Here is a 19,324-nt window from a genome sequence, read left to right on the forward strand (position 1 = left end):
ACCTCCCAAATACCCCACCCTTTAATACCGTCACATTGGGGATTAGGTTTGAACATAAGAATTTGTTAAATTACATTCAGTCTATAACCCTAATGATATTCAACATCTTTTTATGCGCTTATTAACCATTTGTATATCTTTGATGAAATGTCTATGAAAATCTTTTGCTCATTTTTCAAATTGGTTATTTGTTGTCTTCTTGTAAGAGTTTTTAAAAATGTATTTTGGACACAAATTCCTTGTTAGAAATATGATTTTGTGAATACGTTCCCACTGTCAGGCCCGGTCTTTTAACTTTTTTAATGGTGACTTTTGAAATATGAAAGTTTTTGGGGCGCTAGATGGCTCAGTTGGTTAGAGCATGAGCTCTGAACAACAGGGTCACTGGTTCAGTTCCCACATGGGCCAGTGAGCTGCGCCCTCCACAACTAGACTGAAGACAAGGAGTTGCTGCTGAACTGCCTGGTGGGGCAGCTGGGTGGCTCAGTTGGTTAGAATGTGAGCTCTCTCAACAACAAGGTTGCCAGTTCAATTCCCGCATGGGATGGTGGGCTGCGCCCCCTGCAACTAAAGGTTGAAAATGACAACTGGACTTGGAGCTGAGCTGCGCCCTCCACAACTATTGAAGTCCAACGACTTGAAGCTGATGGGCCCTGGAGAAACACGCTGTTCACCAATGTTCCCCAATAAAAAATTAAAAAAGAAATATGAAACTTTTTAATTTTGAGGAGGTACAATTTATCAAAATTTTTTATTATTGAATATGTTTTTGGTGTTGAATCTAAGAACTCTGCCTAGACCAAGGTCACAAAGATTTTTTCCTACGTTTTTTTCTAGAAGTTTTATAGTCAGCTTTCATGTGTAGATCAATGATCTATTTTGAGTTAATTTTTGTATGTAGGGTGAGATAAGAATCTAATTTTTTTTTTTCATACAGATACCCAATTGACCTAGCACCATTTTTTTTGTTGAAAAGACCACCTTTCTCTATTGAATTTTCTTGGCAGCTTTGTTGAAATTTAATTGACTATAAGTATAAGGTTATTTTTTCTGGGCTCTGAATTTTGTTCTGTTGACTTATTGCATATAATTACCCTAATACCACACTGTCTTGATTATTGAGGCTATATAGTAAAATTTCAAATCAGTAGTATAAATCTTTCAACTTTGTTATTCTTTGTAAAAATTGTTTTGGCTGTTCTAGGTTCTTTGCATTTCCATATAAATTTTAAGATCTGCTTATTTATTTCTACAAAAAGCCTGTAAGGATTTTGATAGAGAATGTTTTGAACTTACACATCAATTTGGGGAGATTTGCCATTTGACAGTATTGAGTCTTCCAAAACATGTATGTGAACTGTCTCTCCATCTTTTTAGATCTTTAGTTTCTTGTGGCAGTATTTTGTTATTTTATTTGTTTTAGTGAGGATTTCTACGCACTGTATAAAGGATTACATGAAAATTCCTCAAGTGCCATTTGTATAGAAGTTCCTATATTAAACTTAGGCCCAATTCCAAATAGTTCAAGACTCCAAGAGATTTTTCTCAAAGGACGAAAATGGAGTTTAATATACTGACTCAGTGGGATAGAATGAGAATGTATTATAGCTATAGTCTTGATTTAGTGATAAAATCTTTGTATCAGTATTATCAAGACTTGCTTATTCATCTTGAAAATTATGGTCTAAGAATCTAATAGGCACGTTTTTTAAGAAGAATTTTCCCATTGCCTGTTGAATGTGTTATGTTGCTGGATTGCCTCCAACATTTATTTGTACCCCTGCTTCCTGCTTATCCTGAGAAACAAAACTTATTTAGAGAAGGCTTATTGCCTCCTAATGGCTATCTTTTTCTTTTTGACTAATGAGCCTTTGATAACAAAGATGATGACCTAGTCAAATTCCAGAAAGCAAATCCATAAAAAGTAGTCAGGTATATAACAACTACTGGATGGAATCAAAACAGCTCTGCTTATTTCATTTCATTATTGTTAGATTCATACTGCTTCTTTCATAAATGCAGCAGTGATTTTCTGTTGGTATTTAAGCTGCACTGGGAATAAGCCTATTCAAACTCTTCTGATTTGCTCAGAAATCGTAATGTTAAAAAATGGAAAACACCTGTATTTAGCAATGTATAATATGTTACTTGACTACATGTCCTGTAATTTGTGTTAACACTTCTAGTAGATAAAAAAAAAAAAAGTATTTTTTTCCTCCTTAACAAAGGGATTATTAAAAACCTTAAAATCAAGGACCACCTGCATCAGAATCTTCGGGAGGGCTTATCAAAAAATGCAAGTTCCAGACCTTACTCAAGCTTATTGGCTTAGAATAGCAAAGAGATGGTGCCAATAAAAAAGCAATTAAAGAACTATCTACGTGATTCTTATGTACCTCACCATAATGCTAACATCTTACATAACCATAGTTAATCATCAAACTAGGAAATTACCATTAGTACAATTCTATTAATTAAGCCACAGTATTAGGGTATCATTAGTGTTGCCATTAATGTCCTTTTTCTGTTCCAGGATCCCATTTTGTGTTTCGGTATCATGTCTCTTTAATCATCTGCAATGTGAGTTACTTAGTCTTCCCTTATCTTTCATGACCTTGACACTCTTGAAGTGTACAGGTTAGCTTTTTTCTTTTTTGTAGATTACCTTTCCATTTGTGTTTGTCTGAGGGTCTCATAATTATATTGAGTTTATGCATTTTTTTTTTTTTTGGTCAAGAATACCACTGAAGTGATGTTCTCTTCTCAGAGCATCGCATGAGATAGATGATTTTTTATTTCTGGGGATGTTAACCAGCATTAGGGAGGTATCTGCTGGGTTTTCCATTGTAAAGTTAAAAGTTTCCATTCTGTAATAATGAATATCTTGGGGGAGATACTTTGCGATTATGTAAATATCCTGCTTCTCCTCAAACTTTTGCCCACTAATTTTAGCATTCTGCAGTGAATATTTCCTGCTTATTACCTGTTTCCTGCTAGGTGTTTGCCTAATAGTGATTTTTCCATTTCTTTTTCTCTCTCTCTCCTTTTTTTTTTTGCATTTAGAAATTAGAATTTTTTGTAAAGAAGAGCTGTTACTTCTCTATTTGTTAACTTATTTACTCAATTGCTTGTGTCAGTATGGATTCGAAGATACTTATTTTTTTATACGGACCATACTCCAGTACTCTCAGTATTTATTTTGTTGTCATGTGATTTCATCTTTGGACATTAGGAGCTCCTTCAGCTGTCTCTTGTCCTTTCAATACGCTCCCATTCTTTTTTGAGCACGTCCTTAGTATCTGGCTCTACAAGATTTCCCAGGATCATCATGTATTTTCTATTCCTCAGCCCTGGAATCAGTCATTTTCTCAAGGAGCCACTAGGCTAATTTTTGAGGCTACTTACAAATATTGCCAAAATTCCTTCCAGAAAGATTGTATAACCAGTTTTTACTTCTACTAGAAGCTTCAGTGGTATTTAAAAACTTTAAGAATTGGCTTGAAACATTTTACTAACACTTCCTTTTATATTTCATTTACAACTTTGTTTGCTGTTAGTGTTGTTATATGTAGTAGTTTCTTTTCTTTAAAATGACAATTCAAAGGAAATGTTGAACTATTTATAAAATTCCCCAGTTTTAAACAAAACAGAAACAAACTCATATAGATACAGAGAACATTTCGATGGTTGCCAGATAGATGGGAGGCTGAAGTGTAGGTGAAAAAGGGGAAGGGATTAAGAAGTACAAATTGGTTGTTACACAGTAATCATGGGGGTGTAGGCTATAACATAGGAATATCATCAATAATATTGTAATAACTACGCATGGTGTCAGATGGGTACTAGATTTATCAGATTGATAGATGGGGGAGGGATTGGGGGCAGGGTGAAAAATGTGAAGGAATTAAGAAGTACAAATTGGTAGTTACAAAGTAACTTGGTAGTTACAAGGTGTTACAGTGTTTTATCCTTTTCCTCAGCCTTACTGTTATTAGTCTATGATAGACTACATATAAACGCTCAGATTTCATTTTCTGTACGGTGATTCTTACATATAGTACTTTCACCTTTATCACTCCTTAGAAGAGACTCATTCTTATTTGAACCATTCAGGACCTTTCATTTCATCATAACCATGTTGAGGAAGTACCTGAAGATTCTGATGGATGACAAATTTGACCAGAGTAAAATTTCTAGACCTTGCTATATGTTGTTACTTCAAAACATGATGATTTGGACCCAGCTTATAATTCTGATTTAGTAATTTTTTTTATCTTTATGTGGTTTGAAAAAAATTAGTTCTTTAGAGCTGAAATTAGGATCAATCTATTTTAAATCCAGGATCAATTAGGATCAATCTATTTTAAATTTTAATTTAAAATTATTTAAATTAAAGATAAATAATTTAGTAACAGTAATTGCTCTACATTTATTTTGGCAATGTAAGATAGTACTTTCTTTTCGTCTTTAACATAAATATCCATTACAATTGTTATCATAAAAGATAAATAATAACAAATCCTGACCATCAAGTCTTTTACCCTGATATTTGAAGCTGTTTAGTTACTAGTTCCAGTCTAATAAAAGGAGTTGGACTCTCCAGTATAGACCATTTCTGTACTGTAAGGTAATATAGTATTTTGCCAAATCTTTATGAGAACAAAAATGCAGAAATAGTGAACTTAATATTGACTTTGTCCATTAAAAAAATCCATGAAACTTTCTTATAATTTAGGAAATTCTAACCATAATATATTCATTTAATACATACTGAGTCAGCTTTCAATACAGCTTTAAAAAGATCAACTTTTCACAAAATTACTTTTAGGAGCTTGTAATTTCACTTGTTCCCTTTTATGATTTAAAAAACATTATTCCATTTCCTTCCAAATACTTAACCTTCACTATCTCTCTTAGCTATGAAATTCAGTATTCCTAGTCTTTGACATCTTATCTAAACTGATTTCTCCCACCTTTGGAGATAGTTGCATGGTCTGGCATCAGACAAAAAAAAGAGGACTCTTTGATTCCCTAGGATACTGATGTATCTCAAAGCAAAATATCTAGTTAGCTCAATAGACCAAATATTTTAGAATTCTATCACCTAACTTTTATGGGTACATTGAAATTTTTGACATTAGAATCAGTTTTTCTTGGAGTAATATACTTTCCTGATGTTTTTCTTGGTTCAGAAAAATACCTTGAAGAAGGAATGGAAAGGCTTCAAAGTTTATTTAATATCAGATTTTCCATGAAACAATAATTTGATGATTATGTTTCAATAATTTATATACATATTTACATTTGTTTTAAAAAAGTACTTTCATATTTAAAAAGCAGGAGGTAAGAGTGCTTGACAAAATGTTATCGAACAATTGAATATAAACATTAATATATGAATGGTTCAGATGATTTAATGAATCTAAAATTTTAATTAATGTGTCTACCTTGATTACCTTTATGGTAGCCTTCCTATTCAGTGAGAACAGAGGGGGAAAGAAGTAAATTTACTTTTTTCTAAGAAATGCATCAAGAATTCCCCCCACTTAAGAGATATAGTAAAATGTTCCAATCATGGCTTAAGGAGCATTTTGTACTGCTTTGATCATGATGTCTTTGTGCAGATGACCCATGCTAATGGGAGAGTAAGATCAGTACAAATAAATAAGACTCAAAGATAATTCAGATTATCTTTTTAGGTTCGTCATTTCAGTGTTCTGTGATCTTTTGTTTTCTTTTGTGACATGGATAGCCAGGTGCAGCCACAAGATGAGACACAGGAGAAGGTGAGGTCCATCCCTATCAACCAGTCTTCAAAGAAAAACACACACGCAAACTAAACAAAAGACAATCTACTTACTGAAACACTTTGAGAACTTTTTGGACTACAATTTGAAATGATAATAAGGTTAAAATAAGATAAGAACTGAAGGATCTTAATCCAACGCTTTACAGTAAGTGATGAGGCATGAGAGAGTTAGAGCCTATTGGATTTTTCAGAATTAATAATTTAATAATCAGAAGCAATTGAGGAGATTATTCTACATGAAATAGCCAAATGTAGAAGGACAAATACTGCATGATCTCACTTATATGAGGAATCTAAAATAGCCCAACTCATAGAAGCAGCTAGAAGAAAAGTGGTTGCCAGGGGTTGGAGAGAGGATGAAATAGGGAAGTGTTGGTCAAAGGGTACAGTTTCAGTTGTGCAAAATAAGTTGTGTAGATCTAGTGTAAATTATATATATGTATATGTATACATATATACATATATATACATTTTTGTGTGTGTATATATATATATATATATATATATATATATATATATATATGTATGTATGTATAAATAATAATGTGGGGACACATTAATTGTACACCTGAAACCTGTGTAAATTTACTAACAATTGTCACCCCACTAAACTTCAGCTTAAAAAAAAAGATACGTATATCAAACCAAATTGTGTATGTGTCTTGAATAATATGATTATAAGTGACACTGCAATATAATGAGCTAGAGAAAAATTATTAAATAAATGAGGCTAGGACACTTAGCTATTTTGGATATTAAAATTTAGATCCTTATTTCTACTACTTCAAACTAAATTCCAGACTGAACATGGTCGAAATAGATGTGGTGGTCTATATTCTCTTTGGGGTGTAAAACTGTATTTAAGCACTAAAGAAACAGAAGAGGTAAACAAATCTATGTTCATCTATCTGTCTGTCTACTGAAGCAGTTGAGAGTTGGAAGGGACTATTTTTTATTCCTAAAAGCAAAGTTTTGTTCTGTGTTCTCGTATAAAGTGGTCAGTTGGGTGTGCTGCAAGAGGAGACAAGAGAGGCTCAGGAAAACCATATTTCTTATACTTATAGGTCCCTAGAGAGGGAGTCACTGTATGCCATGCAAGGTCAAGAGGAAGCGCCAGGTTTAGTTAGGTGGCAGAAGACAGAAGCAAGGGAAAAGTTTAGGACAGAGCCTAAAGGAAAGACAAGGCAGGGTCAGTTTAGAATTGTCCAGTTTGAATAATTTGGGTTTTGGGCTATTGGGTTCTCTCGTTGCCAGGTACCTGGCCCTGGAATGATTTAGGGCAGGGAATTATTGGCTTGGTTGTGTGAGTTAGAGAAAAAGGACGTTGGGGGGTATAAGTTTAGGATTTGTTGGTGTGCATATGAAAGCCGTGTTTGTGGGAAAGTTAATCATCTTTAGGATTTAGCTAGTCTTGGAGGGGTCAGTCTCTGCCTGTGTCTGTAAGGTTTCAAATGCTAGAGCATCAATAACACGAGAAGTAAGAACACGTAGTAGTACCATAATTGGCCTGATGATGAATGGATGCTAAAGAGACAAATACGGAATCTAATAAAAAACAGAACAAGTAGACATACTGTACTAATCTATAAATTCTCTTTTAAAAGGAAATAGAAAAAGAGTACCTGTCAGGCCATGTGTGACTATCTCACTTTATCTACATCCATGTATAAGAGGGATTTCGGGAATTCACAATAACGTTCTCTCTTTTGAATTTATATGTTCCCATGAAATTATGGACTTTGATGGAAATTTTATTAAAAATTGAAGATACACCTGTAGTATTTTTTGTTCTACACAACCTCTTGGAATAATATTTTCCAATAGTTAATATATATTAGCTTATTAATATAAAGACTTAATAGAGAGACATGCATAGGAAAGACATTTAATTTTCATTAGCCTCACACTGATTTCTTTCCCAGTCTTTCACAAGTAGATTAGTGATAAGTCAAAAAAAGTCGAGAACCAAATGATTTCACTCATAGGTGAGATATGAAACTGAAAGCAACAAACAAGGGAAACAAACAAAAACTCATAGACACAGACAACAGTTTAGTGGTTACCAGAGGGTTAGGTGGGGTGGTAGATGAGGGCAAAGGGAGTCAAATATATGGTGATGGAAGGAGAACTGACTGGGTGGTGAGCACACAATGTGATATATAGATGATGTAATACAGAATTGTACACTTGAAACCTATATAATTTTTCTAACCAATGTCATACCAGTAAATTTAATACAAGTTAAAAAAAATGGATTAGTGATCATTTCATGTTGGTCTTACTACATATCATTTTTGATAAGCCATAATAATGGTGTTCTATTATGTGAATAAAGAGACAAGAGTTCACCTTTGATTATTTTGGATAAAGCCTGCACAAGAAAACACTGTATTGTTTGGACTTTGTTATATTTTCAAGAAGCTAAGATTTTAAAAAATGTAATATTCCCAAAGAATTTAGTGTTGGCTGAACATTCAAACTGAAAACCAAGGAAAGCAATTTTACATAAATCTGAGAGCCAGTCAAAATAAAGAGCAATGAACGTTTATCAAATGCTGACGATGTGTATGGACACTTCTTAAATCTTGTTCATTTTTGTTCACCTGAATTATATACTAAACTCCCTTTAATATTAGTAAGCATTTACATATGGATGAGGGAAAGGAAATAGCCTAAGGAAAACGTGAAAATATAATTCAATACAATTTCTATTAATGCATGACTACTTTATGAATTAAATCAAGCTTAAAAAAAAGTTTGACAGAAACTTAAATTTCCACTGAATGTAATTGTTAACTATATGCAAAATTTACCTATTGCCAAAATTTTATAAAACTTCTGGTTTTATAAACTAGCTTCTAGTTCTAGTGGATGTTTTTTGAAAGTTCATGTAATTCTGTGATCTACTTATAATGCAGCTAAACAGAGAAATTGATTAAGTTTCCTTAAGAGTCAGGTTCACAATCAGGGTTGTGATGCATAAAAGTAAAGTATGGTTATGGCTTATAATGAAAATTTATTGTATTCTCTGTTTAATCCCTTATTAAAGACTAGCTACATTTCTTTCAAGTTCTTTAACTTGAGCAGTTAAACTTGTTTCACAATTCCTTTAAACCAAATTGATTCTTAGGATGCTAAAAATAAAACAATGCAAAAATTTCTCTTTAACTTGTTTTTACTAGTTTCAATTTTGCATCACAAATATATAGGAAATATTTGATTTTGTGAAGTATAACACATCAAGCTAAATTAATAATTTTCACACTCTTAATTCCAGGTAGTTCAGAAGTCTTCATTGCTACCCATTAGAGCTCAAATTTATCCTTGTACAGACCATTAACTGATTTGGAAGTTCTATGTGGGAATTAAGAGATTTGAGGACATGTTTTCAAATGTTTAAATAAGTAAATATATATTTTATAATCAGCACTACTGATAAGGCTCTAAAATTTTAACTAGCAAATGATTTCTTCCTTGTAAATTAGTTGCTTCAAAATTAGATATAACTAATGCCACAGATATTTTTATCTTTGATATATTGACAAAAGCCAAGCCACTATGATTTAAAAACATTTCACATTTGTTGAAATCTTTCCCTTTCCCTATTTTTTATATGTATTATTTCTGGAATTTTCATTTGTTATGTAGCAAGAATTTTATGATAGTGTAATTTCTAACTTTTTCCTCATTCACAATTCTAAAATAGGTACTATTCTTATAGGGGTTGCATATCTTTTATGCTCAGAGATTTTAGAACAGGCTTTTAAAAATCATCTTTTTCTTTTTCTGCAATAATTATACGGGATCTTCTTAATTGAAGACTGTTAACAACATTTATTGTGGTTATTCTCTCATTTGGAGAAATTAAATTACTCTAATTTAACTTTGAAACGAGGTGGTTCCTTAAATGTCCTTGGAACCAAGTAGTTAGCAACATTTATCTGCCTATCATGTTTAATTGTGTAATTCTTCAAACAATTGAACAAACCAATTTGAGATATTTCAAAGTCTGTCAAGGTGATTGTGAAGGAACATATTTATTTTCATGTCCAAATTAGAGGTAATTAAAACATGAAGACTTTGAAATATTAATTGATAATCAAGATGGTATGTCCAAATCAAGGTACAAGTCTAATTTTTATGTACATGACAGTAATAAAAATAACTTTTTGATGTATGTGATCAATAGTTTAGAATACTTAATACCAAGTCATTTGTATTTTTAAACTAATGTAGACATCCACCAAAATTTGAAATTAATTTCAAAGCCAGCTTAGAATAAATGTATACATTAATGTGTCTAAGAAATGGACTGGAAAAAAGATGAAAGCACAACATAGTTTATGGGAGTGATTAATTATCTAATTAATGTGTTCCTTTTAGAGAAAAAAGAGAACGCTAGGTTGACTGAGCTAAAAATGAAAGTATTAGTATCATATTGAAATTTATAGTAATCCTCTTTCTAACTGTTTTCAAGATGCAGTTTTTTAAAAATTTGAATACAGTTAATTTCTATTTCTGAATTTTATACGTTATAAAACTGCTTTCCATCATCCTGGTAGCATGTAGATCAGACAGATAGGGTTAGATTGGTGAGTCTGGTGTTGTGGTCCAGTTCTTTATTAATAATTCTTGGGACAGAGCGATGATACAAATCCAGTGAAACAGTACGATGCTGGGTTTTTCAAAGCTCTTCAAAAGTTATTTTTTTTTACTAAAACAGCATCGATGCATTTTTTCAAAATATTATGTACCTATGATCTCATCTGCCTCCTCCCCCCATATCTCTATAAGGTAAGGAAGGCAGCGTTATTTTCCAGAGGAAATGATCAACACATTCAGGCTCAGGTGGGTATTTGATTATCATGCAATAAATTAGTGGTAAAACCAGGGCTAGAACTCAATTGTCTTAAATCTTAATTTGTTCAACATTTTTCTCTTACTCTGTGCAATGGCAGCATTGCCTTATAATTTCTTCAGGTGAGGGTGCACTTTCCCAAACAGGTAACTTATGTAGTTACTGGTTCACTCGTTCACTCACTCATTTTTATTGAAGACATAGTATGTGCCATTGTGAAGGTTAAGGACTTGCTCAGCTGATGTTAGTTTCCCACATAAGCTTCGTACTTCATAAGAACTTTAAAGGATGATCGTGATGTTTATTCGGGTATTGCTATTGCTGAGACTCTAATACTTGGTAAATAGGACTAAAATGTTCTTAAAAACAAGAAATTCTGAAAGCTTTAAAAAATAATGTAATTACTTGTAAAAAATACAGAGGTTTAGGTTTTAATTGATCACCATCCTGAGTGCTGGGCCCCCTCCATTCTCTGCAGAATTAACCTCTGTTTTCATAGATAACACATGCCACAGATAATACCCACAGATAATACATGATCCTGTGGGTGTTTCCAAAAATGGCATCATATTGTTGCCTTATAAACTGCCTTTTTATTTAAGCAATATGTTTTGGAGATCTATACATGATAGATGATTAATCTACGTCATTGTTTATCTGTTGCATATACCATAGTTTATGTAACTATTTCCTATTATGGGAATTTAGGTTGATTTCATTTTTTTCCCCTTTATAAACAATGCTTTGATAAAAAAAAATTATATTTGTTCTCTGGAGTAGATACTGAGCTTCCTAACTGAACTTTTTAATAGATACTGAGAAAATTACCCTCCACGTTGGCTGACCCAATTTTTATGCAGTCTATGAGATTTTTTGTTAACCCACATTCTCCCAAATGTGATATGATACAAAAAATTTGTTTTTGCCAATCTAATGGATGAAAAAGAATTATTATTGTAAAAATTTGCCTTTCTTCAGAATATTTTTATCCAGCCTCTCATTTTTTAACACTTGTGTTCTTACAAATGTGATATCGCTAAAAAATTTTGTTTTGCTAATCTAATAGATAAAAAACAATGTGATTGTTTAATAAAATGTGTATTTCCTTAGAATATATTTCCAGTGTATTGTCCGTTTCTTCTTCTGTGAATTGCCTATTCATACTGTCTGTCCACTTAAAAAAAGACTATCTTTTTATTGTAGATTCTTACAGAATTATTGTAGATTGTAATATTTGTCTATTAATAGCATTGCACATTTTATTTTCCAGGTTTTATCTGTTTATTTGTGGTGTTCTTTCTAAAGAAGTGTTTCATTGTGATGCAGTCAAATTTATTAATCTTTTCATTTGTCAATTTTTGCTTTTTGTAATTCTACTCAAGTTTCATAAATATATTTTCCTATATGTATATTTTTTTGATCTTTAACCTAACCAGACTTTTTTTTGTAGTGCTATGAGATTGGTATTTGACTTTATTATTTCAAACCAAAATACTTTTTAAAAATTAATCTTTTTATTTTGTTATAAATTGAAACTTACAGAAAAGATGCAAAGATACAACATCCCAATATATTTTTTACCTGGTTTCCTCTAATATTAACATCATACATTGTATATTTGTCAAAACTAATTAATTTCAACAGTAATTACAAACTCTATTCAAGTGTCACTAGTTTATCCACTTACGTTCTTTTTCTGTTCTGGGATCCCACTGCATTAATATTCATGTTTACTTACTCTCCTCTGATCTGTGATAGTTTCTCTTTCCTTGTTTTTCATGACCTTGATAGTTTTGAAGAGTATCAGTCAGATATTTTCTAGACTACCTCTCAACTTGGGTTTGTCTGATGTTTTTCTTGTGATTAGACTGGGGTTATGTGGTTTGGGGAAGTACGCCACAGAGGTAACGTGTTTTTCTCATTACATTGTATCAGGTGGTAATGATATCAACATGACTTATCACTGGTCATGTTAACTTCGATCACTTGAAAAAAGTCATGTCTGCCAGGTTTCTCCCCTGTGAAGTTACTACAGTATTTGATCTTCTATTCTCTGTTCTTTGGAAGCAAGTCATTAAGTTCAGTCCATATTCAAGGAGTGAGGAAAATCCATCTCTTGGAAGGAAGTATCTATACACATGATCTGAAATGCTTCTGTAAGAAAGATTTATTCCTTCTCTCAGATGCAGCTATTTACCCAATCATTTAATTATATCAATATAGACTCATGCACTTTTATTTTATACATTAGGTTATAATCCAATAATATGTTTTGTATTTTGTCTGCTCAAATTGTTCCAGCTTTGGCCATTGGGAACTTTCAGATTGGCTCCTGATAATTTTTTATTGTTGTTTTGAGGGATCATGTTAAATTAAAGGGAATATATATATATATATATATATATATATATATATATATATATATATATGTCATTGATTTAAAAAAAGCTCAAAAGTAATAGCATATACAAATATACTTATTTTCCTAACATTGACATTTTGTTTTGAAATACTTAGGACTCACAGTGATATATTAGACATTTAGTTTTTCAGGATTATTTTATATTTGGCAAATCTCTTTATAAAGTTATATTAACTTATTACAGCCTAATTATATTTTAGTGAAAGAGTGCCAAATGGTGAATGACTTGTCCACTATATATAAAGGTTGGTAAATTAAATTAAAAATATTCACAAACAAGATAAAACATAGGAAACAATGTTGCTTATCAACTGCACAATTATTTGGTTTTAAATAAGTGAGGATGTGTAGAATATATTAAAACAAAAGTGACCATTACTCAAAAATTATTTTTTCAGAATTTTTTGAAAATCTCTAACCTTTGAAATTGCATTCCAACAATATGTATAAAATAAGAGTAATTGAATAACATATGTTTGAGAATGTTACGGGCTTGAAACTGGGTCCTGAACATGAATATATGCTATGTGGTCCAATGTACTAAGATTTATAATTTGCTGGGTTCTAAGAGACAACCTTTCAGATAATATTTAAGAGATTTGATGATTTCTCTTTCTACTTCAAACAGTAGATCTGTCATCATTAAACTGTTTTCTAATAAGTATAGCAAGCCATAATAATAGCAATAATAAAATTTGCAGCATTATAGAGTAAATGATATTCCCTTTTGAATAATATATTTTTTTGTTATTATTTGCTATTAATTAATCTATATGGGTACTTAATGGAAAGACAAAAGGCATGTTAGTGTCAACCAGCTTACCCTGAATCTCAGTTTATCTATCTGAAAAATACAGATCTAATACCTAGTTTGCATGGTTTTGTAGGTATTAATTAGATAATATGTTAGAAACATCTAGCCTTAAGCTTGGCACATAAAAATAGATCCACACATGTTAATTCCTTCCTTTTCTACTGCACCATATAAAATTTGTAAAAATGAAAGTGTTTCATAGTCTATTGATACAGTTTTGTTTTAGAGTTAAGCTATTAGCTGAGTAGAGTTATTTATAGCATATTCCTTGTATTTGACCTACTTAGCTCACTATGAACACCTATAAGGAATCAATAAAAACAGAGTGACGCAGTCCTTATGAGACCTGGAACTAACGCGTGGATTAGTCTTTCCTCCCAGTTGCGGTCTGAGAGTCTTGGTGGCTGTGCGCTGGCTCACTAGCGCCTTGAAAGCAGGTGAGCCTGTAGCCCTGAGGAGGAGGAAGTAGACACTGACCCTGATCCGTGGCAGGTGTTTAGGTCGGTTGATGCAGCAGATTTCAAGGCTAAGAGAGGAACACTGCTTCTGATCCTGCAGGAAAAAGCAGGAAAAACAACAACACCTAAACATGGAAAATATCCCCCAGGAAATCAAAGGAGGGGAGCAGGCTCCAGGGCAGAATGAAGATGCCTGCCCTTTGGGAGGTGGTGAAGGCCAGGAGCCTGGAGGAAATATTAGAGGGGACTGGGCTCCACCTGCCCGGGAGTTTAGAGAGGATATGCCCAACAGGCTTGTTGATAACATTGGCATGATTGATGGAGATGCAGATGATATGGAACGGTTCATGGAGGAGATGAGAGAGCTAAGGAAGAAAATTAGAGAGCTTCAGTTGAGGTACAGTCTGCTCATTCTTACAGGCGAGCCCCCGCACCATGACCATCGCGATGAGTTTTGCCTTATGCCCTGAATGCTAAGGTTATTAGTCATAAACCTCCTGCTTCCCTCATTGCATTTTCTTGATGTACTTATTACTGTGAACCTTTGGTGTTCTGTCATTTTTCTCATTGGAGATTTCATTTTGACTTAGTCTATAACTTTTTCTGTCAGCAGGGAAGTTTCATCAACTTGCATGGAAAGATGTTTAATAAACATCGTAAATAAAACGGTTTAAAAAGCAAAAAGAATCAATAAAAACGAAAATTCCATAGGAGTTATTTTTTTCTTTACATTGGGGCAAATGCTTACGATTGGCTGGGAATATTATAACAACCAACTTTATATTATGTGTGATATAAAGATATGCATTTATGGTAGATTTGATAGATTTGTTAAAGTTGTTTCTATTATTTGGAGATTATTAACATGGGATGAAAATAAGATCTTTCTACAAAATTAAAGAGCTATGTTAAAAAAGTAAAACAGGAAATGATGTGGACATGGGACCAAGATACAACCCTCAGGGCAATGACGGTAAATTACAGAGTATTTTACTTCTTAATAAAATGGCTTTTTTCTATTTACGGTAAGCTCATGCCATAATTTCTTATATATTTTTTCTTTCCCTACAAGCAATGTGTGTTTTGTAGATTTAACTGACTTGTAAATTGAGGAGCTAGTCACTCTCCTCAGCATATGTTTACATTCCTTCTAGGTTATCTAATTTGTTGGCATATAATTATTTAGAATCGTCTTTTATGATCCTACGTATTTATGTAATATTAGTTATAATGTGTGTGCATTCATTTCTGATTTTATTTGAGTCTTCTCTTTTTTGTTAGTCTAGCTAAAGGTTTGTCAAATTTTGTTTATCTTTTTGAAAAATCAGCTCTTAGTATTGTTGATTTTTTTCTTTTGTTTTTCTGGTCTCAGCATATTTTACATATTCTTTTGCCATCTCTGCAAGGATGTAAGGTTCTCTGTTGTTTGGCCTTTTTTTCTTGTGCAAAGTCTGTCTGGGCCTCTTCATTCTGTGACTTGATGCTTTCATTAGTTTTGGGAAATTCTTAGCGATTATATTTTCAAACATATTGCCTCTTTTATTTTTTGTCTCCTGTCTTTCTGGAACTCCAGTTCCATTTAAATCGGACCATCTCATTATATCTTTGATACCTTATTCTTTCTCCGGTATTTTCTATAGGTTTCCTCCTTGTCTTGTTTTTTTTTCCTTGATAATTTCTTTTACCCCTCATCCACTGAGATCTTAGTTCAGTCGTGATAGGTTTTGGTTCTATATTTAGTTCCAGTATCTAGTTGATGCTTTCATAAATATGCAATGTTCCCTATAGTTTTAGTTTCTTGCTGAAAAATTTGTTTGATTTTTATTCCCATAACCATAGTAAGTGAAATGAAAAACAAAACAAAAGACTACATTGTCTCTGATAATTCTTTTCTATGGGAAATTGGTGGGTCGTTTTCTGTTGTCTATTATTTATGGTGGTTCTTACTCATGTTATTATAGCTCTTTTCTCTGGTTAGGTTTGATTGTGTGCTGAAGTTTGGGTTTATAAAATTATCCTTTGAAATAATTTAAGGTCTAGAATGATGTTGTAATCCTCTGAGATGGCATTTTTCCTCTGCTACTGCCAGGCATCCAGAAAACCAGCAAATCTGGGTCATATTAATTCGAATTCAATGTGTGAGATATTCTGTGACATTCAGATAATTCAGTGCATGACTGAAGTCAATGTGAAGACTGTTTTACCGCCAGTTTTTCCTAGGTTACAGGCTTTCACATCTTAATCACAAATACAAGTCCTCCAAATTGTGCTCTCTAATTCCAAGAGGCTGTCAGAAGTGTAGTTCAGTCTCTCAACTGGATCAAATCAGCTTAGTACAGCAAGTGGCCTCTAATCTGCACTCACCTGTTTGGTTTTCAGTCTGCTTTTGCCCAATAATTCCTTACTGTTTCATTGGCTCTTCTATGCTTTTAGAAGGATGTTAGGTATAGTTCACCTAAATTTTTAAAAAAGTTAATATAAGAGATTTTAGAGTTATTTGTGGGAGGGTTGGTCTGAATTACCTAGTCCACCATTACAGAATTACATGTACCTCTTCAATTGCAATTAAAATATATCATTAGGTGGTTCTTTGCAGGAAAACATGGGCATAGAATCAAAATTTTATTCTGTATTGAAAATTAAAAACATATCCCTATGGCTATTTTTTGCTTGTTTGTTCAAATGAAGTTCTATTTTCGCTCAGAATGTCTGAATGGGTGAGTACATGTAAATTTAAAGCTTTACAGAAATCTATATTTATGGTAAATAGTTAACTTTTAAGGCAAAGCATTAATGAGTATATAAATGACCATGCTGTTCTGATAGAAATAAAATTTATAACTCCTGTCTAAAAATTTGAGGTAGATTTGAAATCTCCTTTGCTCCAAAACTTTTAAAAGATGAAATAATATTAAGTGTCAGAAATAGCATTATAGTAATTAGGTTATGTTTAATAAGATTTAAGAGCGTAGTTCTTATCCAAGGTGTATAATTTGATTTTACATTTTCGATTTGACATTGTAATCATCCATGTGCCTTGTAATTAAAATATCAGTCATGATAGACTACTATAAAAAGATGTATTTAGTAATGTATTTGTTTTTAAAATTTTTAAGAAATAACTTTATAATTTACTTTATAATATTTATAGGTATAGATGTAATAAGTAAGAGTGAAAGAAATATTTCCTTACATGGATGTGTGAGGGAATCCTATTCATTAGCTTTTAGAGGGAGAGTATCTTTAAATATAACTTCATCATTTATTGCCAATGATGTGCTCCTTTGTTCCCTCTCCTGGGTTACATTGTTACCATATATTTAGATTTCAACAGGGTTTTATGTGATTATATTTGTTTTCATTAGCAGAAGTGATTCTACTGATGGTCACATGGTGCAGAGGCAAGTAAGTGAGAAGTATTTTGTGTAGGAAAGGGTTTCAGTATCGGTCAAGTTGCCCTGGTCATAGTACCTCTGTATATTATGTACTTCCAATGGGGACCAAATGAGCCGGGAACCAAGAAGGGCATAAAAAGAAAACACTAGCAAGTGAGAGTAATTTGGTAAAAGCTTAGTCAGTACATATTTAGGCATGAAGGAAATATTTGCAATTTAAACACTCTAAAACCCATTTTTTAAAAATAGCAAAACATTTGCCTTTTATTGTTCAGAAAAAGTATTGAGTTAAAAACATTTTTTAAAATTTTATTTATTTTTTTTATTAAAGTTTATTGGGGTGACAATCGTTAGTAAAGTTACATAGGTTTCAGGTGTACAATTCCGTAATACATCATCTATATATCACACTTTGTTAAAAACATTTTAATCCTATATTTTATGGATAATGTGATTTCTATAGGTCTGAGGAGGGCTTTCAGAACCAGGTACTACTATGATGGAACAATCTGAATCTCTATAGGGGAAAAGAGACAAGAGTGTTAGAGGTCTGAAGAAGGAGTTAGAGGAAAATATGTAGCAAACAGGGAGGAGAAATGTTTGCAAACAGCTATGGATAGTACAATAATTAGCAAAAATATATGAAAAAGCAAGAAGATTAGAGAAATGGGGGCATCAGATTTGTGTGTTGTTTTTGAAGAAGGCTGTAGAGGAATAAGGAATACCAAAGGCAAAGGAATATGCCAGTAGAGCCTACAGGGCCGCTGTATTTGCAAACTGCATCTACTTTTTCAGGAGTATAGAAAAAGAAAGGATAGCATAGACAGTGAATAGAGTGAATTTGTGACTTATGGAAGTAGCTAGATGCTTGATTGTAGAAAGTGGGGTTTCATCACTGTTAAAGGAAAGCCACGGTCAGAACTACAGATGTGTTTTCTTTTTTCTACCCCCTTCCAAAACTTGGCCCTTGGCTTCTCTTTGAAGTGTTGTGGGGAAAGAGTGTTGTCGAAAAGGTAGGAGACCAGGCATTCGAACCCAGGGTCTAATTCTCATTCACCAAGGAAGTGACACATCAACCTCTGAATGGTAGTTTTTTCTATAGCTATAAAGTAGAAATAATAATAGTAACTATACTACTATTTTAAGGGTTGTTTTAATATAAGCTGAAATATTTTTGAAAATGCTTTGAGAGATATATAAAATGTAAAGTTTTGTCTCATTAAATACTTATGAAAAGCAGTATTTATAGAATCTCGGCGATGTAAGTGTAAGTCCTATCACTCCCCTCTCCCTTTCGGTCTGTCTAGTTACTTAATCTCTCTGATTAGAAATATCTTTATTTATACAATAAAGATATAAATAAGGTACTGCATCTTCTAGGATTGTGAGAATTAAATATGACGCTGTATGTGAAGAATTTAGTGGGGCACCTGGCACACGGTAGGTGATAAATGTGAACCTGTTCTTTTACATAGTGACATTGGAAATCTGCTCCATGGTCGGTTTTTCTGGTTCCATTTCTTTGCTCACTATTTATACCTACCTCATTTGTACTATGAGGTACTTTG

The 19,324-nt window shown here is 32.6% G+C and overlaps 2 protein-coding genes across 7 annotated transcripts in view; both read left to right on the forward strand.

The window, feature by feature from the left end:
• Positions 1-19,324, forward strand: part of SLC4A10 (solute carrier family 4 member 10) — a 256,810-nt gene that overhangs the window by 8,477 nt on the left and 229,009 nt on the right. The gene's annotated exons all lie outside the window — the stretch shown is intronic.
• On the forward strand, positions 14,493-14,831 carry BEX5 (brain expressed X-linked 5). Its single transcript, XM_019727292.2, has one exon. The coding sequence runs from the start codon at positions 14,493-14,495 to the stop codon at positions 14,829-14,831; it is 339 nt and encodes a 112-aa protein (XP_019582851.2).

The sequence above is a fragment of the Rhinolophus sinicus genome, chromosome 17, assembly GCF_057876585.1.
Source record: "Rhinolophus sinicus isolate RSI-liver-muscle chromosome 17, RSI-T2T, whole genome shotgun sequence".
Classification (NCBI taxonomy): Eukaryota; Metazoa; Chordata; class Mammalia; order Chiroptera; family Rhinolophidae; genus Rhinolophus; species Rhinolophus sinicus.